At 41.6% G+C, this 25,641-nt stretch overlaps 1 protein-coding gene across 1 annotated transcript in view; it reads left to right on the forward strand.

The window, feature by feature from the left end:
• The first annotated feature begins 236 nt into the window (after positions 1-236).
• LOC119497668 (A disintegrin and metalloproteinase with thrombospondin motifs 16) overlaps positions 237-25,641 on the forward strand; it is a 59,605-nt gene continuing 34,200 nt past the window's right edge. Inside the window, exons 1-9 of the mRNA XM_037785928.1 lie at positions 237-823; positions 1,005-1,092; positions 3,806-4,167; positions 14,290-14,695; positions 17,466-17,668; positions 20,248-20,331; positions 21,292-21,451; positions 23,244-23,349; positions 24,146-24,283. Of these exons, the coding sequence (XP_037641856.1) occupies positions 737-823; positions 1,005-1,092; positions 3,806-4,167; positions 14,290-14,695; positions 17,466-17,668; positions 20,248-20,331; positions 21,292-21,451; positions 23,244-23,349; positions 24,146-24,283 (1,634 nt within the window). The 5' untranslated portion in view covers positions 237-736. The remainder of the gene's footprint in view (positions 824-1,004; positions 1,093-3,805; positions 4,168-14,289; positions 14,696-17,465; positions 17,669-20,247; positions 20,332-21,291; positions 21,452-23,243; positions 23,350-24,145; positions 24,284-25,641) is intronic.

Consider the following 25,641-nt stretch of genomic DNA (forward strand, 5'->3'; position numbering starts at 1 on the left):
CCTTTACATCCTGCTAGAAGTGGCGAGGACGGTTTAGAGCAAGCTGCCACTACACTGAGAGATGGACACAAACCCAGCATCTCTCAGCACAGGTGTCCAACGTGATTGGCTTACAGGCAGTACTTGCCACCCCCCCATCCCATCCCATCCCATCCCATCCCACCCACACCCCCTCCTCAAAACACACACACACACACACACACAGGACTCAGCAGCCTTGTATTCAGTCAGTGCTCCCTCAGGGGGGGGGGGGGGGTAAAACAGACTCAGACTCACAGTGCAGACTTTCATAGAAGTGTGCTTATTGCCAAGACGAGACGCATGCAGCCTATTTAAAAGACAATCACATGATTTCAGTGGGAGTCAAAATGGTCCGCGGGGGTCACTGGGTAGAGAGAGAGAGAGAGAGGGAGCAGCAGAGGGAGAGTGTGTGTTAAAGAGAGAGAGAGAGAGAGAGGGAGACTTTTTGGATACTGGTCGGACTGTCTGAGTGGAGGAAAAAAAGAAAATGACTCGCCTGGAAGAGAGGATCTGAGTGAGTTCAAGCGATCGGAATACTGTGCTTGGAAATGAATGGAAACCAAAGAAGTGGCACAAAGTGAGTGAAGAAGAAGAAGAAGAAGCATCTGAAACTTCGTTGATGCCTCCTCGTTCACCACAAGCTCTGCAGAGCGGACTGCTTTATTGGAGCTCTCTGGACGCGTGATTTAGACCTTGTGCGTAAAGGTGACCAGAGATGGCTTTCCTGCGGATCAGTGCCGAGTGGAGGAGAACCTGGACGCGCCTCGTCTTCCATCTCTTTTGCTTTTTCACTCTGAGCAAAGTAAGTCAGTCAGTCCACATTATCTCTCCGCCTGCAGCCTGTACGCACATGCATTGCATTGCATGCAGAGCTCATAAAGTTGTCAACACTTCCAAAATGACAGAGAGCAGAGAGTTATTTTCCATGATATTTTTTTTTTGCAGGATGCACAGTCACATTTTGCATCTCCATTCCTTTACAGAGCGTGCTTTTGAATAATGGTGACAGTGTTGGATCTCATCAAGAAGCGTCGGCCCTGCTCCGATCTCTCAATTTACCACAACACACAGGTATGCATGAGAACTTCAACGTCTTTTGCAGATTTCATCATTTGTGTTTCTGCAACTATGGTGCCTTTTTTTTTTTTTTTTAGTGTGGGGGGGGGATGCATTATGATCACGTTTTGCTTTTCGGTACAATAAGATAAAGTCATTTACTGCATCCCTCTAACCAGCCAACAGCATTAAAGTGAGCTCACCTGCGCGGTGTGTTGCCTCTCTTCACCACTAGGGGGCGACCTACACCCTGACACAGAGCCATCAGCTGTCTGCTGCTGCAGCACTGGAGCTTAAACAGGGGGTCCACAGCAAAAATAAGGAACACTTTTGCATTGATTTCCCTTGAACAATAAGCAGTTAATAGGAAAGTATAAATATGTGACATTAATCTAAATTGCTGAATAGCACAATATTAGTATACACACTGGAGAGCCTTCAGTGGAAAGCCTGTTATAGCTGCTTGGGCAATTCAGTTAATTAGTGTGAGCACTGAGTGCAAGACTTTCATCTGTTCTTTGTTTTGTGGATCTAACCCCATGTGGTGTGCTGAGTCAGCAGCTGCTTTGGCTGTGCATTCCCCTCCTTAAGATCCTTTGTTTTTCTGTTGTTGTTGTTTTTGTTACCATGAAAAACAGGCACGTAAACAAATAAACAAAACATCAAAACTTCTCCTTTCGCTCGGGCACATGTGGAGATGATCCGAAACAGAAGCGAGGGGGAAGCCCTTACTTCTGTTTCAGATCATCTCATAGCCATCGCAACTATTTGTCAGTGTTAATGTGTTTTAACATCCATTCAGCTATGTTAGAGCGGGCGAAGGGAAGAGTTCAACAATCTTTTGTTAAGTTTAAGCCGAGGCACCCATTGGTTAGACCTCCCTATCAGCACTAATGGCACTCAGGAGCCACTAAACCAACAAACTAACCACCGCAGGATCTTGTCTCAGTCCATCAGACAAGGTGTGTGTGTGTGTGTGTATGCGCTCCGTTCCCGCAGACTCAGTGTTTGTATACTGTCAGACATGGGTCACTGCATCTGGTTTTTGAGTTAGGGCGGAACAAACACAGTTGACTAGGTGTAAATTTGTGAGTGTGTGTTGGGGGGTTGGGTGGACAAAACGCCAAAGATAGAGAAGACCATTTTCTGGTTTTGCCCTAAGTGCTTTGGTGTCTGCACAGAAAATGCTTGAGACTTGAAGTATGTGTTTGCTCTTTGCAGTCCTGTACCTCTTTGGGTAGATCTCAGTTGTAATACTTCAAGTAGTGTTGGAGATTTGCCAACATATCCAGTCGCAATGTGCCTTAAATAAATGCATCCACTAATAAGCGTATGTCATATTGTGGGCTAGGGGCTTTAAGTCCGCCTCAAGATGCACCAAATAGCCAAGTTCAAACCTCAGACATTCACACTGCCAGTTGATGACACACTGTCTGTCACCCTGCGTGTTTCTGCCACTGCCAAAACATGTCTGTCTCCGTGCTATATTTACTCATTATTCGGGCTCGCTAAAGCGGGTCATACTGTACAGTAACTGAGACTGGCTCTTGTTGACTGTAAGTCCAAGGCTGCTGTTATTTCTGTGCACTTTAAGCTGATAAACTGACCACGTATCATTATCCCATGGCAAGACTGAACACATTTGCAATGGCCATTATAACACAAAATCAACAATGGCACTTTTATTTGTTTGCTTGGTGGTTACTCATAGACCTAAAGTGTATCAAGAGCATAGTGCTTCAAGGTGTGTGTGTGTAATGTCTCACAGCACCAGGCACCCTCTATTACCACACCCTGTAAAGTTTCTCCCTAAATCAGTTAAGCAGAAACTAATCACACATTTTGTTGCATTTTATAATATTTTTTTTGGGGGGGGGGCACGCAGCAGACATGATCTCCGACACCCTGCGATGCATCCAAAGACTTAAAGACAATGAAATGATTCATTCCTTATACAGGATGCCCTGCTTTAGTAGGTCAGCCCATTCTTACTCAGAGGATGGACAGGAGCGGCGTTTACTGTCGTGATTTCCTCTGGAAAACCAATTTCGATGCAGCTGAAAGAGTCAGCTCCTCTTTTGATTTGACCCTTGGAGAAAAGCCCGTTTGTTTCTCCGACCACAACGCCATTAGACATTTAACTGGTCTGAGAGGCCAGGCCTGTGACCTGCCACCATCTCCCTTTATGACCTGCAGTTATTCAGCCTGAGCTGTAGTAAAAAAAACTGTAGTAAAACACTGGGTCAAACATGATTCACTCCCCGCTGAAGGGCCTGTGTTGGAATTGTCTAAAACCCCTTACTTTTCTTGTAACTCTTTCTTGACCCCCACCAGCAAAAGGGAGGTCAAGGAAACTTTACAAAGGGAAAAGGTTGTCGTTTTTTATTCAATTCATGATGCAACCAAGGAAGTAGCTGACACAGCATGCTCTATACCACAGTAAATTATGTTGAGAGATTGAATTAGTAAGGACTGACCACAAGGACAATGTGTTTAATTTTTGACAAGCTGCATCTACAAAATATAGTTCATGATATAGTAGCTTTCTCTCAGCAGTCAGTCTCCCACTGTTTGATCACATGACATCTCTATTCATTTAATATATCCATATCAAAAGTGTCGATTTTGCCTTTAATTTCTCTAACTGTTCCCATTTGCTTTAGAATTCAGTGTTTCACTTGGCACAAAACTGTGCAAACATCCCTGTCTTTCTTTATCTCTCATCCAGAATATGAGATTGTATCTCCCTATGAGGTCAGCCACCAAGGCATCTACATCTCTCACGAAGTTGCCCACCACCAGCGCAGGAGGCGACGCAGATCCCTGACCCCAGATGCGGGCTTTTCATCAAAAACCGACGGCGGCAGTGAAATGGTCCACTTCCGGCTGAGCGGCTTGGGGCAGGACTTCCACATGGAGCTGAGGGAGGCCTCGGAGAGCCTGGTTGCACCTGGCTTCACCATCCAGGTCCTGGGAAAGAACGGCACCAAGAGCCTGAGGGCCTACCACCAGGACGACCTCTGCTTTTACCAGGGGTCGCTGAGATCAAGGGTCAACTCCTCGGTGGCACTGTCCACATGCACGGGGATGGTGAGTCTGAACATGCACGGAGTCGGGTTGCAGGAGGGTTTGGATGAGAAGGGGGAGGGGGGAGTAGATAAGTCTGATCTGGGTTGGTGTGTGTTTGCGTGAGTGAAAAGGACTCCAGGGTCTGTTAATGTGAATGTTTTCTTTGGCAGCATTTTTATTGATCTCCCAAGTGAGTACTGTAATTGCACTCACTGACCTAGAATAAATAGTGAGCCTTAGAGACACATTTAAGAAATTTAGCTCATCTTGGGACCACTAATATAAACACTTGTCATTAGCGTGGAGACCAGGTAGAAGTAAATGATTTTGTCATTGTAAGGCACTGTCCTTTTCTATCATACATTACACAGTCATCAAACAATCCTTTCAGTGTGCTACTGTGAAGCTGCCTTTCACACAGCGCTTGCGTCAGCGCATTGTCTGTCAGGTCCGGTCAGAAAATCGACTTGTACTCTAATTAAATTGACTTAAAAACCTATTGGCTATAGTTGGCAAGTCATGCACAGTAGTTTCTTCCTCCAGACTGCCGCACTTCATTAGTCCTAGCTCATTCTGTGGATATTGCACGTTTGCCTAAATCAGCTAATGAATAACTAATGAATGGAAAAGTCGAGTCTGTGAACATCACAGACACATGCATGCCAAAACATGCCAAAACAATGTTTTGGTGGTAGATCATCTGCTTATTTAGCGCACAGTACACTGTTTGATCAGCTTTCATGGCCAACACATGAAGAACAGTTCACAGATATTAAGTTGATTTAATATTTCTTAACCCTAAGTGGCACCTTTTGCATGGATTTTATTAGGTTGTCAACTCACGAGCAATAATGTTTGCAGATCTAACAGCTGGCACCATAAGTAGGGAACTGACTGTGTGCAAACTTCAAAATACAGTATATAGAAACTTGAATTGCACTGAATTGTCTTATAAGCGAGGGTGGGGTGCAACTTGATTACAAGCTTACTTGTTAAAAATGTTCATATTAGCATGATATACAGCATACTAAAAGCTACACAACTAATGAGCTGATATCCAAATCCAAAAAGGAGCAGATTTATTGGTGTTGAGATGATCAGATCATAACAGAAGCACATGGTGCATTTGTATTGGATTGAAGTGTGTGAACCAAAGACAAGCTCTGTATTTGTTCTTTGTGGTGTTTATGGGTCATTTTATTTTTGTTTCTACCATTTTTCACGTCATGCATCCAACTCGTCTCAGATAATTAATATAAGATGTTGGCTGATATTGCTAAAAGTACAAATGCCAATTAGCACACCTGGACTTGTTTGGGTTCTGTTGGCTGAATATCAGTTCTTGCCTTGGTGGTCCTCCTCTTCTATAAAGGAAACATTACTGTAAGAATGACATTAAGCCTAAGTGAAGCAGTTCCAGCCCGGTGAGACCCCAAGTGTTATACTAGCCCTCTTAGCAGTCTGAACGAGAGAACAAAGCACTTTATGAATGCACACTAATCCTCTCATTCTTGAACTCACATACACATTTATTCATTTATAGCTAAACAATCACTGGAGACAGAGTGCATAGCACCAGGCAGCAGGAAGAGAAACTCATGTAATGTTACTTATTTGCACTTAGATGTGAGTGCAATCTTGCAGTTCATGGATTGAAAAAAGTCTGAGAGCATTCAAGCCTGTGGCCTTTATAAGCTTTTCATCTGGAGGACCTTGTTAAAGCAGAAAAGAAAATCAAATGTCGTCATGTAGTATAATTTGCTCTCTTTTCACAGTTTTGGCCAAAACAAATGCGCTAAAAACTAGTATGACCACTGTCACTGTTGCATGGATTTTCAGTGTTTCACTGGCCTGTCTTTGCTGGTTTGCTGTTTATATATTTTATTGTAGTGGTCCACTGCTGTGTCTGAGAATCGCCCTCTAAAAGTAGAGTCAGAGAATTGCATATCTCCAGGGATGCTTCTTCTTCTTGTGTGTTCGTGTGTGTGTGTGCATGTCAGACCAGATCCCAATAAAAGATTCAGCCAAAAGATCCGGGGTTGCACGGACTGTAAATGTGGTTCTCACGACTGAGGCTGAGTACGATGGACTGGGTCAGTGCATCAATGAGACTTTGACTTTTTCTTATGTGAATTAGGGAACTGCAAAGCTACATCGGCAGACAGTGGTATTTAGACTCCTGGGGAACGCCAAAGATAGATATAATTTTTCAAAAAAGTGCTGAACTGCATATTTTTTACCAACATGACCTGATTACTGAATATAAGAGGAGTTTTTACATTCATTTTTACATTCAAATAAAATCATCATTCATACAGTATAGATTAGAAATAGTGTATTGTTAATGTATACATTTTTATCTATGATGTAGTGTAATACTTGAACTCATCTAGCTGTAGTACCAACCCAGCTATGTCTTTAAAATGGTTTTCCTTGATTATCTAACTGTTGCGTATGTGTGCGGCATGCACTCATTTACACATACTATGTTTTGTGTGCTCCAGATGTTCCACATTATATGCCCATGACCGGTCAAAACTTGGTAACAAAGTTCACTAGGCCACCTGTGAGCTCCCAGGAGAGACCTTGCACTTTGGTCAAGTTCCTATTTGGCAAGAGGCGGGTAAATATTGACCGTAGGAACTCGGATCAATAGCTGTATCAGTGAGAGCACCAACTGCAGCATGATACCGCTCAGATGAGGTCATTCCCATCACCCGTATTTGCTCTGTCATTGATTGAGAAACTTTACTTGATAAGGCAATTATGTTTTCAGAATTGACCCAATAGCAGAATCTAAATGGACAGCTTCTTTAAAACGTGTTTTCCTAGTAGGGGAGTGATAGGAAGTTTGGTCTTTAGTGTCAAAATTCATCAGGGACATCTCGGTCTTGTTATTTTTGTTAATATATGTTGCCATTGTGTTTATGTACGCAGCATGGGTTGTTTGTTGAATGTGATTGTGTTGTAATAGGTCTCTTCAAACAAAGAGGGAAATTACGCTGTTCATTGATGTTGCTATCAGCCATTCTGTTTTGTCATTAGTCAGGAGGAGGATAGCTAGGACTCAGTGAGATATTGTAAACATACATTCTCTGCATTGTCAATGTTGGCCATTTGCTTTTTGTTAATATCTATGTGTTTAGCTCATACACTCTGCATGTTAGTGTTTTTTCAGGCTTGCCAATGGAGGCAGAGATAGATGAAGGAAGAAAGACAGGGAAAAGGATAAAGAGAGATATACTGTAGAGATGAATGCTATAAGGGTCATTGTTCCCTCCTCCCTGGCATTTGGAAGTGCTGAAAACCCCCTTGTAAGGAGTGTTACGTTGTAAAAGCTTATGTATAAATTGCCTTTTCATCTCCCCTCCTCTGGCAGCCCATATAGTGGTTAGCCTCGCTTTGATGACAGTAGGGAGTTCGACCGTAAAAATGTCGTACTTACAAGCGAGGAATTGGCGGAATAAAAGAAGCAGGCCAATCCAACTGACTCTGTTCACCTGCCAAATGGTTTGAGATTCAGTGACACACATGTGGAACGGGAGATCATAAAGCAGGTCCCTCTCTGTGTCGACTTTATGCTGCGGCATAATCCTCTTTAGTCTGGCTTTTATGGGGGTGAGGGAGTTGAGGGGTGAGTAGAGTGCCGTGCATTGTTTAACTCTGACACCATGAATCACTATTGTTTTCCCTACATATGACATCTTGTGTGATTTTCAGCCATGTATGTTCAGCTAGTATGGCTCTAGGGATCCGGTTTGTTCCGTCGGTCCACCACTTTGGTCCAGACTGAAATATCTCAACATCTATTGGATGGATTGGCACAAACTTTTGTACAGACATTCTTAGTCCCCAGAAGATAAAGTCTGCTGACTTTGGCGATCCCTTAAAGGTACAGCGTGTAGGATTTGGCGGCATCTTGTGGTGTGGTTGCAGATTGCAACCAACTGAATACCCCTCCACTCACTCCTCCTTCTCCAAGACTGCAGTAATGTGAGTCACCGAGTGCAAAACCGTGGTCATGCCGTTCGCCTCGCTCAGAGGCAATTCTTAACATAATAAGGAAGTCAGACAACAGCTGGCGGTACCACGGTTTTGTGGCTCACATTAACGCAGTTTCAAAAGTGTATCGGAGAACTACGGTGACCTTCAGGTAACCTAAAATTACGACAGGCTCTCTCTAGAGCCAGTGTTTGATTTGTCCATTCTGGGTTACTGTAGAAACAGAAAAAGCACCTGAAATGTTACACACTGTTCCTTTAACTTCTCATTTAGCGCAATCACCAGGTCAACATTTTCAACTTAAACAACAACTTAAATACTTGCAGACATTCCCATCAGCCTCAACTGTACCTTTTTAGCAAATGTTAGCATGCTTACACGCCAAACGAAGGTGGTGAACGTGTTAAACATTACACGTCTTTAACTTCAGCATGTTAGGATTGTTATTGTGAACATGTTAGCATCTTGTTCAAAAACACCACTGAAACAGTTACCTGCTTGCTTCACTTATTCTGTAAATATTATGAGAGAACACCTCAGCTATTTTAGCTGTCTATTTTTTGCCTCTAAATGTACGTCGTACCTCATACTGAGCTTCACATATATCAGTATCTGTTTTGTCTAATCTAATTTTACTCAGACTTCTAATGCACACCTTTTCTTTTGTACCGAAGGGAAATGCTAAATGTCCTCCCACTACAAATCACTTGGAAGGTCATGTGTTTTCCTCTCGTAAAAGGACGGGTGTGTTTCTCGCCTTGGGCCTAGTAGTAGTCGTAATAATAGAATGTTGCGCGCTCGTCCCACGTCTGGGATTTCCAAGAACATATGAGGGATGATCTATTGATGTGATGATGCTTTGAAAAGCAGGCAGTGTGGTCTTGGCGGGTTTCTATAATCAATTTTTAAAACATACAGTAAGATCAATCAAAAGCTCTTTCCTAAACATCACTCATGGTTTTCTCAGTCATACAAAGATTAGGTACGGAGTCATGTGCATACGTCTCAGAGACCGGGATTAAGTCACTTTGGAACATGTATTGTTTCCAAATTGATATGAATCCAGTTGGTGTAATGTGTTGTGGACAGCTAGCCAACAGATGACGGAGGTACAGCGTGAAGTGAAATGGGCTAATTGATTAAGAAATGGTGTCTAGTGCTGAAGTGCAATGTCAGAGTATCATTCCCAATTTTCCAATAAGCCCTGTCAGCATTGAGCCAAAGTTTTGAATCGCTTTCGCCTTCAACTGCTAGAAATGCAGCCATCATGGAACCAGTTAACATACACCAAACAGTCAAAAGAGAAGTTGAAAAGAAGAGAAAGGTTGTTTGGAAATTTGCTTTTGAAGAATAGATTTGTGATGGCACTTGTTTTTGAAATTCTTGCGTTGCTGTTTTTGTTTTTTGGTTAGAATACACAAAACTAAGCAAATCTGATTATTATTATTTATTACAGTATTAAACCCTCTAAGCTTTCAGACATACTTGTCATATGCTTGGACTGAAAAAGCAAACTTGGACCAAAAACGTAAGCAATGAATATAAACTCGGAGTAGTTTTTTTGGGTCTCTTATGGTCTCCATTAGCAACTAAAAGAGAGGTAGACAGAAGGAAGGAGAGAGCCATATACGCCGTCAGGTGCACCTTGTAATACTCTGAATGCTTCCCCCCCCTTAGTTCCGTTTTCCTACCTTTCCTGTCGCTGCTTGTCTGGATGCGTCTGACTCCAAAGAGTCCAGCTGTTTACGCCCTCCCAAGTAGTGTTTCAGCATTTTATGACTGCTATTTGCACCTCGTAGAGCGCAGTGTGTAATCTGATGACTTTGGCTATTTAGGAAAGACATAGTGACTTGCATATACACACATACTCTGGGGATGTAGCGGACGCGTGTTGTTTTGTGTGACGCCAAGCTTAAGTTTAAAGACTGTGCCCAGTTTACAGGCTGAAGACATCATAAAAAGATTATCTGTGGGGTATGTTGACTGTCTCGCTTAGAAAAGACAAAGAAGACGCATGCTGCTTTGTTTAAGACAGAAACATTTTGAATTCATTGTACACTGCTATTGCGTATGGTTTTCTGTAATTTCTAGTCTGGTTTTCTGCCTATAAAGCTTGTTCGGTGCACTAGATATAACATTTCCATCCTTAAAAAAGAACACAGAACCTACCAAACACAAGTTAAAAATTACAATATAAACATCTGGATTGAATATCTCAAGCACAAGACAAAAGCATAAAGACAGAATTCATTAAACAATAAGGGGCATTGATCTAGCTTGAGGGGAAATGTTCCAGACTTAGATGAGAGGAAACAAGAGGATGTGTGGAGACTCGTGTATCTTGTTATGATGGAGCCTCAAACATACCAGTAGCTCATCCCTGAGCATGGAAACCCTTAATTTGACAACAACTTTAATAAAGAACCAAGATTTGAGAAGATAAGAATTGTTAGAGACAAATTAGAAGTTGTATAGAAATGGACATTACTGCAAGGAGAGTGGAATCAAGGATCTACTTAGATTTCATTACATACAGTACATCCTTATGAACAGGATGTAGAGAGCGATAGCTGTATGCGGTTGAAAATAAGCTTACATAGTGATCTCGTAAATCCCTTATTTTGCTGTGGGTTGGAGTCTCATCAAGGATCCATGAAGATCCCCAGAATCCTATTTGGGAATAATTGTGCAACATGTCACACAATTACAATATTTTGACATAAAGTATAACAAACTGAATCTATTTTTTCACCAAACATGATGACAGCAAAAAGACCAAAAAATCTCAGCACTGATATTGAAAAGACAAAACAAGACCAGATACAGAAACTGTATCCTGAGTGTAACATACGCACGTGGTGCTGAAAGGGAAGAGACAGTGAACATTGAAATGCAGTCATAGCTATCGAGACGTTCGTGTTTGTTGACATGCCTCAAGTGGAATTGTTACACATTTTTTTTTAACTGCTACCTCTGGATGACTTTACTAATTGTTTGCTGCATACATACTGCACATATCTGCATACTGCTCTGAATAGTGAAGTGTCGTATACGCAGATATATATACAACACTGAAAGCAAAGCCATGTTTGGAAATTTCTTACCACATGAGTTAGATGGAGTTTATGCGGTTGAAAATGAGCCTACTGTGAGTAATACGGCTCTGCACATATCTTCACAGTAAATACATAGTTCTTCTTAAGACTGAATGTCAGCCAGATGACCATGTCAACTCCAAACTACTCTTTGATATGTATATCAGAACATGGCAGTTTCTATAACAACTCTTAACTAAACAGGCTGCAGGTGTAAGTCATATGATTGTCTCTTTCCATCATGGTTTTCCTCTTCTTTATCTGTCCCTTGAGCAGACCAAAAATAACCCCTCATGACAAAACCAATATTGTTTTTCCCTCCTCCAAAACTCTCTACTGTTAGGATCAAGATACCAAATCACCACAAAAACCTTTTTCTTAACTATCACATGGCACCCGTTTTCCCCAAAGAGCTGCTTTAGCTCCACGCTAATACCCCAATGCTCAAACCCCCCCCCAAAGCACCCACCCAGACAGACTAAGTACTTAGCATGTGAAATTTTCAAGGTTGACAGCAACTCAGTTCAGGTCCGAGGCCTCACCGTGCCTTGGAACCAAATTATGACAATCGCCCGTGATTACACAGCGCCGGGGTGGGTGCCATGCAGATGACAGGATCATGCACAGGTTGTCACATGCGATTGTAACCAACGATCCTGGCCCGCGTTCCCGGCGAGGATTATTTCTTGACCGTTGGCAGGCGAGCTACAGTGGAAGGTGGTCATGCATCAGCAAGCCTCTCTCTTCTCTCTTTCTCTTTTTTCCCCAATAATTGATCCCACACCCTCTTCTTTCTTTTATTCCCCAAAGGAAACTGGAGTGTATATCAGGGTCAATTGCCTCATAGAATTTGTTGCAGCATTGTCATGAGCGAAACCACAGCTGCGAGGGTTTTAACACAGAATAGAAATGACAGTGCTGGTGAGATGCTGATGTCGCAAAACATGCACACTGTCTTCAGACTTCACTATGGAGCTTCCATTGTTTTGTTTTTTGCTGTTGTTTTTTAAAGGCCCTAAAAGATTATCTTCATCTCAATAAGTATTATGCCAAAAAGTGTGTTTTCCAGCTGTAAATATGTCTCCAAATATATTTCTAAGTTGCTGTTTTGGGTTATCATTTGTCTGTCTGCACGGTGGGAAATGATCATTATCCGACGCAGAAACACCTGTAAACAACAACTGCCCCCCACAGGCTTGTGGTAAGAGCATAAAAGTTAACAGTGGGATTTGAGCAAGCGTTCCCCCACATGGTAGCCTGCTTTTAACAATAGACTGCTATGAGTTCATTGCAGTTCAGGAATCATACAGATGCATGCAGACTTTTTGTTCTCTTTTTGCTTTTTGTTAGATTATGCCAAGTCTGACCATTAATTATTTTTATAACATTTGAGCGACTGAGCCAATTTGGCTGCCGTAGAACCAATAATATAATATTTCTATGCATGATAACTTTCTTTTTTGCCACACTCCGTGATGAAAGCTGTAAACTCTAAAGGCATTACGGTCACAGCTTACACATCTGTGTTGGCATGTATTCGCAGAGTTCATCATTTTTACATACAGTCGCAGCATTTTCCAAGAACTCTGTTCCACCGATTTCCTGATCTGTGGTTGAAAAGGCTGGCGGAGGCTGAGGCCCGGGACAGTAAGTGATGATGAAATGGGGAAAAATCAGTTGCGTAGATCATTATAGCAACATCAAACACATCACCAATAGAGGTCTGCTTCCACAAGGTTGATTAATTGCACACTCCCACTTGAATGCACACTCAGGTACGCACAAATCTATACACATCCACACAGGCAGACATTCAGTTGTACGTGTGTAATCTCTGTCTTCCCAGCCACACATCGCCTTTGTACTGTGTTGAGACTGTCATATACATACACGCTGACCCTGGGCCAGCCACAGCGTCACGACTGCCTCTGTGTCAGCCTGTTTCTGTCAGCCAAGGACCTCACACTTAACTCGCAGTGAAAAAAAAAAAAAAAAAAACGTTAGTCGATTAAACGTATTTTAGGGAAACTACTATTTCTGCCAAGAGCAGTTACAGTCCAAACACTCCGCGCCAGTTGACTGTCAACACAGATGTGGTGCGTGTTTGGAGAGACTGAGAGAGACAAAGAGGGAGGCGGAGAGCAAGAGAAAGTGATCTCCAAGTGTCTTAATGGAATATGAAGACTGGAAATGTCTCTGTCTCTTTCCCAAAGAGACAGACGGAGATAAAGAGAGAGAAAGAGAATAAGGTCAACTTGAAGATAACCTGTGCTGAACCTTGAAAGATTTATAATGGGCTTTCCCATAACTTATCCCCTAAAACCAAAAGCATAAGGCACTGGTACTTAAAGTGGGGCCCCCACATAAGAGGAATTTCAAAGAGTGAGAAGTATTCATAACATCTAAGGACTACATATTATATTCAGATAAGACTTTAGGGGCTATTTTTCTTTTGCTAGGTTTCTGATGTGATCTTTCTAATGGGAATAATATTAAAGCAACGGATGCCTGAACCTTGAGATCCGTGAATGCGCACATTGTTTACAAGAGAGATGCCACCTCCTTTCATCCTCACACCAGCTCTTTTGTTTGAAACTCTTTCTATCTGACCGAGTCTTATTTAGATTTCGCTGAGATAACGTCTGACCCCGAACAGCAAAACAGATGTTGAACATGAAGAAACGAGGCCAGTAATTGAGCCTCCGAGGGTCAGGTTCGCACTGACCCATGAGTCAAATCTGGACTAATTGCTGACAGAGACACATTGGGAAGCTAAACGAATAGCTGGAGAAGGGTATTGTTTTGATCATTAGTAATATACAACTGCAGGGCCACTTTGTGAGTAGAAGAGAATGGGTCAGCTGTTGAGGTGTTGGACACCAACAATATATACTCTACAAGTCAGTTTTAAATATTTTATGACACAAGTGTATCTACATGAATAAAGGCTGAGCAATTAGGTATAAAGATTAAAGTCAAATATTAGACTTTTACGATCTACGAGCCAGCGCTGTAAAGCTAATAGGAATTTCTGTTTTGCCTCTAGTCAGGTTTGATCAGAACACAAGATGCTGACTACTTCCTGAGACCCGTGTCCCGCAGCCTCGCCCAGAGAGAGAACTTCACAGCACCCTCCAGTCACCAACCACACGTCCTCTACAAGAGCGAGAGGGACACCCGGTCAGAGCAGAGAGGTCGTGACCCTCGGGTGCTTCAGAAGAGATCCCCAAATTCACCTCATCACAAACCGCACTTTGTCACCAAGAGATCCACAAACTCACAGACAGACCCCGCCACCTACACCGACAAAGTTAACGAAGAGCAGCACATCGGTCACGGCGACCAGACGGAGCATCATGACAGTGGCCATCACCGCAACAGCCATCGCCACGACGGTGACCACAGACACGGGGAGAAGCAGAGGCAACACTTCTGCGGGAGACGGAAGAAATGTATGTAAGGGCAATTTCTCATTCTAATCCACATGTAGCATGTCGCGTTATTCTTATAAACTGCACTCTCATATAGCACCTCTTCATGGTGAGATGCATTAAACATTCCTGCAACTGCTTCCCATGCATTTATCAAGTAAACAGGGAGACAGAGTGTAAGTACTGTAACACACATTTTCTGTTTACATTCTACAAATCAATGTAGGACATAGAGAGATGTAAAAATAGAAAAACATTGCATGAATCTTTTCTGCACTGATGATACAAGATGTCTTTTTGAATGCTTCAACAACTCAATACGATTTTATCATGAGGTTAATCATACTCACATATATTCTCCCACCTAAGGGTTAGTTGCCTTTGGATCTTATTTTTTTACGTTAACTCAAAAAATTAGATTATGTGACATTTTATTCTGAAAAAAATGTTGTGTAGTCCTTTTTGCCCTTTCAGTCCCTCAAAATGAAAATGGTTAACATTTGACACTTAAACAAGAATGCCCCCACCTGGACACACGTCTCACATTGCACATTTTAGGGGCACTGTCATAATATTCTTAAATTTCCAGATATAACTGAATTAGTTGTTTGAACTCAAAGACGTTAAAGCCACATTTCGGAGAATTATCACATCACTTACAGTGTCATTGAGAAAAGAAAATAGATTGAACATATGATAGTAATTCTATTTGTTGGCATTTCTGGTTAACTCTGTTCTCAATCAGCCTCCCAGGGTTGTGGTTGGTTTGGTGTAAGATGAAACACAGAGACACCACCACTAATATGTTGCCATATTCCAATCCAGTCCTAATTTAGAAATCAACAACACTTGTGCTGTACAATCAAAATAGAGCAGAAACCATAAAAACCACACAGTAAAAACACAGAAGACAAAGGATAATAATATAAAAAGGCATCTGTTATAGTGAGTTAAAAGCCAGAGAATAACAATGTGTTTTAAGACGTCGTTGCAATGAATGCCAAATATTATCATATATTCACTGAGTGCTTCAAAATTCACAGGAATGTATAGCACTAATGTGGCATGAAAGACACATGATATATCATTTGTAACACCACATTAAAATGAACACAGTCTGTGCTAATGTTAACACATCATTGGCTCCTGTTATGTTAAAGAGAGAGAACAAGGTGTGTGTTTTACTTAACTAGACGGTGAATTATAAATCCAGACATGCCGCTTTTTTTGGAGCTGTAACCTTTGAACACGATGGCAAATCAACATGTTTGGAACATTTCCTGATCCTGAGGCTGGGAAGCGTTCTGAGGAGGTTTTGATTTGTATTTAATGTTTCCTCTGAAGGATATATTATCTCAATCTCTATTGACATTTCTGGTGACGTTTAGTGACATGACCTGTGAAAGGTTAAGGGGAAATGTTTTATATTCACTTTACGCTGTGACAAATGTTTGCTCTCAAGGAAATTACCACGAGATCAGTTAACATTGCTGGTGTCACGGGGGTCATTGGACTGGTACCACCATCATTACCCCGCAGAACCCCAGCTGTCTGTCCCCTGTGAAAACACACCGATGTTTACATTCCCATAGCATGACATCACTGAACACCTGTGCCATGTTTTTAGTCAAATAGGCACTTTGGTCGCTCACCTGCAGTCCGCCTACATAAGCAAACTTTCTAGCCTTTGTAGTTTATCGCAGCCGGGCGGTGAAGGTTTTGATAACCTGGAAAACATGGAAGTGAAGATTTGAGGCGATAATGTCACAAGCTATATTAGTTTAAGGCTGTGCTTTGCTTTGACTTGTGCGTACTATTGACCTCATGTCACAGTGTAAAAGTGAGAATGGATGTGAGACGCGTTTCCCAAAGGCGACCCAGCTTCAAAAAGTAAAGTTAAAAACAGGGCAGAGCTGGGTATTTGATGTCGTTTTCACAATAAGCTTGTACTGTGAATTAATTACAATTTACGTCATCATTTTGTATAATACTTCCCTTTAGAGAAAAAAAAAGCTTATCTTATCCATGACAGTCACATTCAAAATTACCTTTATTAACAAAGTTTTCAAAGTGGATTAAAACACAGATTAATAATGAATTGCATCTACTACTCAAGAATTGGCCCTTGTCCATCATTATATAACATTATGTTATGTCTATAAAATATGAAATTGCTCAGAGATCTCTTTGATGACAACACTGACAGCAAAATGGATTTGCTTGTAATAATGTCATAGTAATAGCAGTTGCATATGAGAACATTTGACTTGCTGTAGCTGCTGCTAATGTACAACCACATACTGCGGTTTCACACTTTACTTAATGGTAGCATAACACTGAGAGTGCCAGTGTCAACAACAGAAAAAAATCTCAGTTTGCAGTTTATCCATGACATCAGTTCATGAAAGTAAGAGTATAGTTAATCATCCACAATGGTTGTCAGCTACTTGCCAGAATCGCTGGTTAACACTAACACAGGCAAAGTTGGCCGTTTGGCTGGTGGCTATAGGTTCATTTTAAATATTACACAACATATAATCAGCTATTGGAAAGAAGGGTTGTATATTTGTCATGGACGTCATAACTTGCTATTATATGCATTATATTGTTTTTTCTTTCATCAATCACTTAGAGCCCACTAAACTGTACAGCAGTTTGATCCTAATCATGTTGCCTCTGCAGCCACAGTGTGTTTCATAAAGTTTCACTCAGTTTGTTCTGTTGTTGCTGCATATTTTGTCTTTCAAAAATGTATTCACTCCTTTTATCCTTTATCCTGTTTTTTCTTCAGACATGCCCAAACCTCCAGAAGAGGATGTCTTTATCCTCCCAGATGAGTACAAGTTCGTCCCGAGGAGCAAAAGAGCAGCGCCGATGAAGAACCAGGCCAATCAGAAGCTCAACGTGGAGACGCTGGTGGTGGTGGACAGGAAGATGATGGACAACCACGGCCAAGAGAACATTACCACATATGTTCTTACTGTGCTTAATATGGTGAGGGAAACCTAATTATAAGTACAGTGTTAGATGAGCTAAAAAAAAACAATGTATAGACTTTATCGGAGATGGTATACTTTGTTTAGTACCAATTATTACACGGCTTTGTTGAATACTTGATTCTGATTGGTCAATCACAGCGTTCTACAGTCTGTTATTTCTTTAAAGCAGACCGTTGCTATGTATAACAGACCGTTGCTATGGGCACAGTTCTGATGGCAGACCGTTTTGTGTCAATTTATTGATTTATTAAGTAAGGAGCCGTGTAATAAGTGGTATAATGTACAGCTAGCGGGTCATTGTTGTGAAATAAACCCCTTCAGGGCGATGCAAACTCCCTGTCGGGGTTTATTTCACAACAATGAACGGCTCGTTTTCTACTGGTTACGCCATGTCTTTCAACTTTACGTAATGAAGGAGAGTCTTGCAATCCAACAAAGCCTATTAGTTTTGCAGCGGCATATTTCCTCTCATCGATACAAGTTATACCATTGCCAAACTTTAGCCTGACTTCAAAATTGTCATGTACTGTATGTAAGGGCAAACATTAGCAGAAATGAATTTGGAAGCCATACATAAATTCATTTGAAGTTTGCCATAGCTTAGGGTTTAGTGACTTGACACCCCTGTCTTCCATTCTCACTTATCAGAAAGAGCACATCTAAAAACATGAAACTGATACCTGGGTGAGATCATCGCCGCGACGCTCACAGTGTCCGCCGCCCGTCCCTCTCAGCTGATCTGCAAGCAAATTCCGTCACGCTCGTTTTGCTACTTAATGACTGACTGACAAATCCAAAGATAATCCGTCTATTTTGAAAACAGAATTCCCTCTAGTAGAAACCGAGTTGGAGCAGTCACAGCCCGCCTCGGAGGAGTCACCTAAATACAGTATGGAGTTTCATAGAAAACAAGCAACCTCCTGCCCCCACCTGCCAGCTCTAGTGGCTCTCAAAAGGGTTATTTAATATTTGTTAAAAATTCAATCTGATATGCCGTTCCAGCATTTGCGTAGATTTATGTTTTCTACGCAGCAGAGTGGAAAGACTTCAAAGACGTTAATTACCAATTTTAAAAAAACACACTGTACATTATGTACCACAAAACACCGGAGCTCTATGGAAACTGGTGATTGTTTCTTCTACGAGGCAGTGAAAACACAGTGATTCACTGTATCGGTTCAATTTTGCATATCCGGAGCTCTGTCAAACACTGGTGTGCCAGGAGAACTTAGTGTAAGTAAGTTGTTTTGATTGCCTCTTTGACCTCTGAATATCTGCTTGAATTTGGTAACAAACCACAGCCATGTGTCTTCTCATGAGTCAGTGCAGAGGAAGACCAAACATCAGGAACATAAGGAATGAATGAGAGTGTTCCTGAAGGGGGGGGGGGGGGGAAAGAAGGCTTAGTGAGTGGCACCTGAGGTATTCACAGGGCCCGAGAGAAAGACAGAGAGCGAACAAGAGCAAGAGATCAGGAGTCCACTTTCAAAGCCCAAAGTGTTATGATTGATGGTCAGATATCCGTGTGAGTACAAGAAGCTGAATTGAAAACAGCGGTTGTGGCTGTCATACCGCGCTGATACCATCAAAAGGGGGATGTGTTATTTCCACAGGAATGTCAAGGTGTGTTGTCTCATACACTTGACATAGACCTCTCTATTATATGTGTCTACATGGTGCAAGAATATATAGATAGAACCATGTCAATATCAAGACTTAATGTAGTGCTAGTAAGCATGACCCATAGATGAAAATATCCATTATAATCTCAGTGAATATTACAATATTCCAAATTTGATGCGGGTCATGTAAACAGCATTTTTACATGATATTCTGAATTAGGCCTTATTCTTTGGACATGTTTACATTCGGAATAGGCCTCTCAATTTGGGTTTTTACGGCAGTTTGCGACACATAGCGTCTTACCTGTTTACAGCCAGATCTGTGCGTTGTACACAAACCAACTAGCACAACAGTTTGCAGAGATGCATGCACAAAAGAAAAAGCCCACATTTCTGTTCGGAAGGAGAAACACACCTACTTTTAAACTTTATGAAAGACTATATTAAGAGTTTTTTGGGAAATGCGCAAATATTGCTCGCCAGCCTTTTCAAGAAGGTGGTTGAAGGAATGAAAGAAGGAGGTTGCGTTCGCACGGTCGAACAATTCCGCCACCTGTTAATGTTTATCGGAGTATGCATGGCTGCATGTAAACGGGAATATTAGTGGAATATTCATTTTCATTAGCCTTGTAAACAGCATTATAGGAATATTGTCTTTTTTGGAATTAGGGCAAAAACTGGAATATTTTGTGCATGTGACTGTAGTGATCGTGTCAGTCCAGACACCTTTTGAAGAAGTTTGAAGAAGAATCCTTGACAGTCTCGTAGCCAAAACTGACAAGTGTATTGTCAAAGTCGCCTTTGAGCGAGTACTAGTATTACCTACGATAACAAACTGCAAACATTGTCATTGTGACGGGACTTTGATAAGGCGATTGTAGACAGATGAAAGCATTTTAGTAAACAATGGTTGTTAATAATGTGTAATAATGTTTGTTTGTGTGCACTCTAGGTCTCCAGTCTCTTCAAAGACGGTACGATAGGGGGGAACATCAACATAGTGATAGTTGGCCTCGTGCTTCTGGATGAAGAGCAGGTGAGCATCTCAGAGCCTGTAAGCATTGTCAGGTGAAAAAACACTAAGACGTCCAAAACATACAGCTTATCAAACAGCAAACACTATGATTGATGGCTACATTTTAAAATGGGTTTGTAGGGTTGAACGGTTTAGAAAATCCCTCTCATAATGGGCTTTGGATTCATGCGGTTAAAGTAATAAACCAATAACAGTGTGTGTCCTTCTGTGTTAGCTGTGCACATCATGGAGCTTCAGACACAAAGGGAAGGCATTTGTTTGTTTATTCGTTTTTATGCCTGAAGGTCCAGATCTCTTAGGTCTTTCCCAGATTTTTCCCGGGGTCGTCCTAACTGCTGAGGACTTTTACGGTGGTTAATTATAGGGTGTGCATTTCCTTGGATCTTTGCCAGATTTAGGAGGGGAAATTTTCTGAGAGTACAGGAGATGGAAGGACAGCTTGAGTACAAGAGAAAAAGAGGGGAGATTGACCGAAGCAGAGAGGAACAGGTGGGCCACTGATGGAGAAAAAGAGTCAAGCAGGCCGAGGAGAACGGATTCTGGTTTCCAGCCACCTGCGATGTTAATAGATTTCAATCTTCCTTAAGAGGCAATTATCAACGGGAGGAATGCCAAAAATGGCAAAAATGTCCCAGACGTTTGTCTTCCTAGCAGCAAAACTTATTTGATCAGTGTCCCCTCTCACATCTTCATGTTGCCTTTATATGTCTAATGATGTTGGTAATTGAATGTAAAGGATCTAGCAATCCAAAAAAATCAGCAATAAATGTAATAGCTTTTTGTCTTCTTTCATTCTATGAAGTTATGAAGTGTTTTTTTCTATATATTTCTCAAAGCAGAGGGAAGGGGGACTGACATTTTCCACCATTTAAATCCATAACACTTTGAGCTCACAGCTTCCTTCCCTAAAGACAATATTGTCTCTCTTCCTACCTCCTTTTTATCTGCTTCATCTCACAGGATGGCTTGGTGATCAACCACCATGCAGACCACACACTGAACAGCTTCTGCCACTGGCAGTCCACTCTGGGAGGCAGAGAGGGCCGACACCACGACCACGCCATCCTCCTCACAGGACTCGACATCTGCTCCTGGAAGAACGAACCCTGCGACACTCTCGGTAGGCTGCGTCCTCAACATTGTGAAGTAGATTCTGCAGTTACAAAAAAAGCCTGAAAGAGTAATTTGAGGCAATATAAATTCCAGAAAAAAAGCAAGGAAAAGAGGAAATGCTGATCCAAATGTTCAAATAATGATGTGGGAAAGTGTTTTTCATGACACTCAAGGCACATAAACGCCATCTGTCCCTATTTTGTGTTTGTTTCTTGCTCTTAATAGAAATGTGTCTTTCTCTGGGAAGGTGTCCCCGTCCTTTGTCACACGATGTGACAGAGGGTCACATCAGCCAAACCAGATGTTGCAAGAATCTGCAGCTTTCAGATGTTTTCAGCTCCACAGTATAACACATTGGGAATATATATTAATGTGGAAAAGTTATGGGCATTAAAAAGCATTATCAAAAGGGCACATCTGAAACATATTCATAGCTTCATTATTGCAAATGCAACATCAGAGAAATAATAAGCTATAAGGTCAGAAAATGACACATGATAATCATGTTTTCACTTAAATTACAGAACATTCAAAAAAAGTGCTCTTTAGCTATTATCTGTACAGACCAAACTCAAGCTACGTTAAACACACACATCCTCGGTCATCGTGAGTTTAAAACCATCTAACAAACTAACAACAGCTTGTTTGTGGTAATGACCATGCGAACACATTGTTGTCTTCCGCACTGTGAGAAAAAACTTCCCATTGTGTGTCCCAAAGACACACACTCACACTCACACACGTACGTACGAGAAAACACACACTCCCTTCAAAACACTGACTTAAGTTTTGACTTCAAAGTGTTGAGGCTAGCATTAGCCCTAATCGTTGCTATGAAGGCCCAGTTCAAAGGTCTGTGTGTCCCTCTGTGTGTGTGCGCAGTCAAAAAAAGAGTTGGTTCTGACTAATTCCCAAAGGTTTTTAGGCCAAATGACCATTAGTGCTACCAGCTAGTATATAACACAGTTTATTTGCATTACTGTTACAGCCCTACTCCTCAATGTTTTCCTCCATATTTCAAAACCAGTATATAATATCAACGATGTGCCTCTTTCCTGACACAAAAAAAGGCACTAAATGGCAGTTCACACAGTCAATCTGCCGGCTTGTGTTTAATGTCATTATTCACATTAGCAATGTACATGAGAACATTACTTTAGGGGTTTTGTGCTCTATGGCGAATGACTCGGAGCCGTAAAATAACAACACACAAGACTAAATTCTCCCGCGGAGACACCGAGACAAAAACATTAAGGGAGGCCCCCATGGGTATTATCCTTTTTGATTCAGAGCCAGGGGGGCCGTGTGTGTGTGTGTGCATGTGTGTGTGTGGAGGAGAGAGAGAGAAGAAGAATGGACAGAGAGAGGCATAAAGGGAGCTGAATAGTAAAAGGGAGTTTAATAGAGAATGAGAGATGTGAGAAAGAAGTGAAGACAGATAAAGAATGTTTTAAAGTGAAGTGAAAGGTAGCAGGGGATCGAGGAATGATTCCACAGAGTCCCATAGTTTAACATATGGAGGGGTTTTAACCCAGTTATATTCCGTTGTTTGATGTTTCTTCTACATGCGGTCCACAACTAGCTCAGACTGGGGTGTTCAGTTTTTTGTGCTTCCCATCTGAGAGAATCTTTTTTGGAGTCACAAACAATTTTTTGTTAAAGTTAAAGTAAACACAGCTTGACAGTGGACATTGTAATCAATCAATTCCAGTTTATGTTGGAACTGAGTGAGTTGCCGCTGATGAAATAATTGAAGTGTGATGTAAAATTTGTGAAATTGCATCACTGTTTTTTTGAAGGTTTTGCTCCAATTAGTGGGATGTGCAGCAAGTACCGGAGCTGTACCATTAATGAGGACACAGGCCTGGGTCTGGCGTTCACCATCGCCCATGAATCCGGACACAAGTAAGGATTTCCATCCCTCTTATGAGTGCATGTTGACAAAAAAAAAAGAAAGTGCTGACAATTATATGTCTGGTGGCCAAGTTAAGGCGCCAACCATGAACCACAATGTTCACGTCAGGCCAGGGGCCTTTGTTGCATGTCATTTCCAATCTCTCCCGTTGTTTACTGCCTTTTGTGTGCCGTCAGCTATCCATTAAAGGCATAAAATGCTCTGTAAAATAGTGATAAAAAATGCTGTTTTCCAATGCACATTTGACATGTATCAGTATTTGATTTAAGCATGGACCACAAAATATGTTTTCAAGCATTTTTTGTGCAAAAATTCCCATATGTAATACAATGTTGTGGTTTGTGTTGGCTTGGGCTGCCCCCTCTTTGTCTGTTAGTCGAGTAATCGGTCGTTTGTTCTTAGTCAACTAAGATTTCTTTAGTCGATTAGTAGTTTTTTATGTTTTTTTCATGCTGAATAACTCATTTCCAAGAAACATATGAGCACATTTCTGGCAAACACAAGATTTAAAGTGGTGCTTTTGTGTGATTCTTTGTGGAGAAACTCAGTTTTACAGATCTGTCGATCAAATCAACTAATCTATTAGTCGACAAAATCGTATGAGTGTTATTAGTCGACTAAGAATTTCTTCCTGCTGTTGCTCACCCTTGCTACAACCACATTTACATGGTACGGCCACCTGTCTTCTACTATTGGATTAAATAACATGAAACCATTACTCTGGAGCACCACCACCATAACCTTATACACAAAGAAAATACGTTACACCTTTTGTTTACTCCTCAGTTTTGGAATGGTCCACGATGGCGAAGGGAACGTTTGTAAGAAGTCCGAAGGAAACATCATGTCTCCCACATTAGCCGGTCACAACGGTATCTTCTCCTGGTCGGACTGCAGCCGCCAGTACCTCAGCCGCTTCCTCAAGTAAGCAGCCACATTTTCTATTACTGCTGTGCTTTTGTTGTGGCGCTAAAACAATGCTAAAAAGGATTTGATTTAAGAAGCACTTATTGTTAATAATGATATTTATGGGTAGAACTGCTTGAAGAGTCTCATTAAGTTCTCAAAAACAGAAGAGCTCCATCACATCCATATGGCACACTGATGAGTAATGAGTAAATCCTCATGCCAGCCTTTGTTGAGTGCTCATGCAACAAAGACATAAAGCACTGTATCAGTTTATAAAAACCGACTTATTAAAGCAAGAGTTCCCCTGGCGATAGCCACTTCTAACATGCATTGTGTTTGTATTACTCAACATGTGTTACTGATAGACGACAGCGGCAGATATATCAGTTACAAATGCTGCTCTGATCTGAAGAGTGCCAAGTGAAAAACTGCACTTATGTTATAACTATTATGGGCTTTATTTTGCGAGCACAAACAGGCCTACTGTATATATACCGTACGTGTGTGAGACGCTGGAATATATAGCTGACATAGTAACTATGTGATATGTGGTGCTGCTATTCTCCAGTTAAGTGTTGTTTTACAGACTGCGTACTATGTGTCAACGTGTGTGTGAGTGAAAGCGTGCGAGGCAGAAAGTCATGTGTGTGTTAATAACTGCATTTTCATGCATGCAAGCCTGCCCATCCAAGTGAGGAAAAACAAGCATCACAGACATAGCGTCCATGTGTCTGGCTGTGTTTCTATGCGTCTGTGCATGTGTGTGTGCGCGCTTGAAACGAGATAGCTCAGAGCCAGTGCTCGCCACTAAATTTACCAGTGTGTTAACTGAACTGTCAGGTCTCCCCTCTCAGAGTGGTGGAGACAGACAGTGTATTTCCTCGCTGAGTTATTAGAGCCAGGGTGACCTCACCCTTGTTAGGCCTGTCAGCCTTATATTAAACTCCCGTCACCCCCTGAGGCCACGTGGAGGGGATCTCTGCACCACTGCAACAACCAGGGGTCGTCTTCCTGCATAATCACCGAATGATAAAAATGCTGAAATGCTGTACGTTTTCCTAATTGCAATCAACAGAATGTTATGATATTTAAATGTTTTTGGCTAAATGTGTCTCGTCGAGTTAACCGAGACTCCTAAATGTCTCTACCTTCATCTGCTTACGGAGGGGGGAGCGTTGTGTCGGCCAACAGAGTTTACATCACACTCGCTCTAAATCTGCCTCTCCTCAGTCAGCTATGACAGAGAGGGCCGTGCCAACGCTTTATGTATAGTCACATGCTTTATCGGACCTCTTTGTCATGCCTAAAATGGATGGACAACTTTCATGGCAGGGGAAGCGAAATCCCCTTCAAAGCCACTTGAAGTTGTTTTT

Source organism: Sebastes umbrosus, chromosome 11, assembly GCF_015220745.1.
Source record: "Sebastes umbrosus isolate fSebUmb1 chromosome 11, fSebUmb1.pri, whole genome shotgun sequence".
In the NCBI taxonomy this organism is placed as follows: domain Eukaryota; kingdom Metazoa; phylum Chordata; class Actinopteri; order Perciformes; family Sebastidae; genus Sebastes; species Sebastes umbrosus.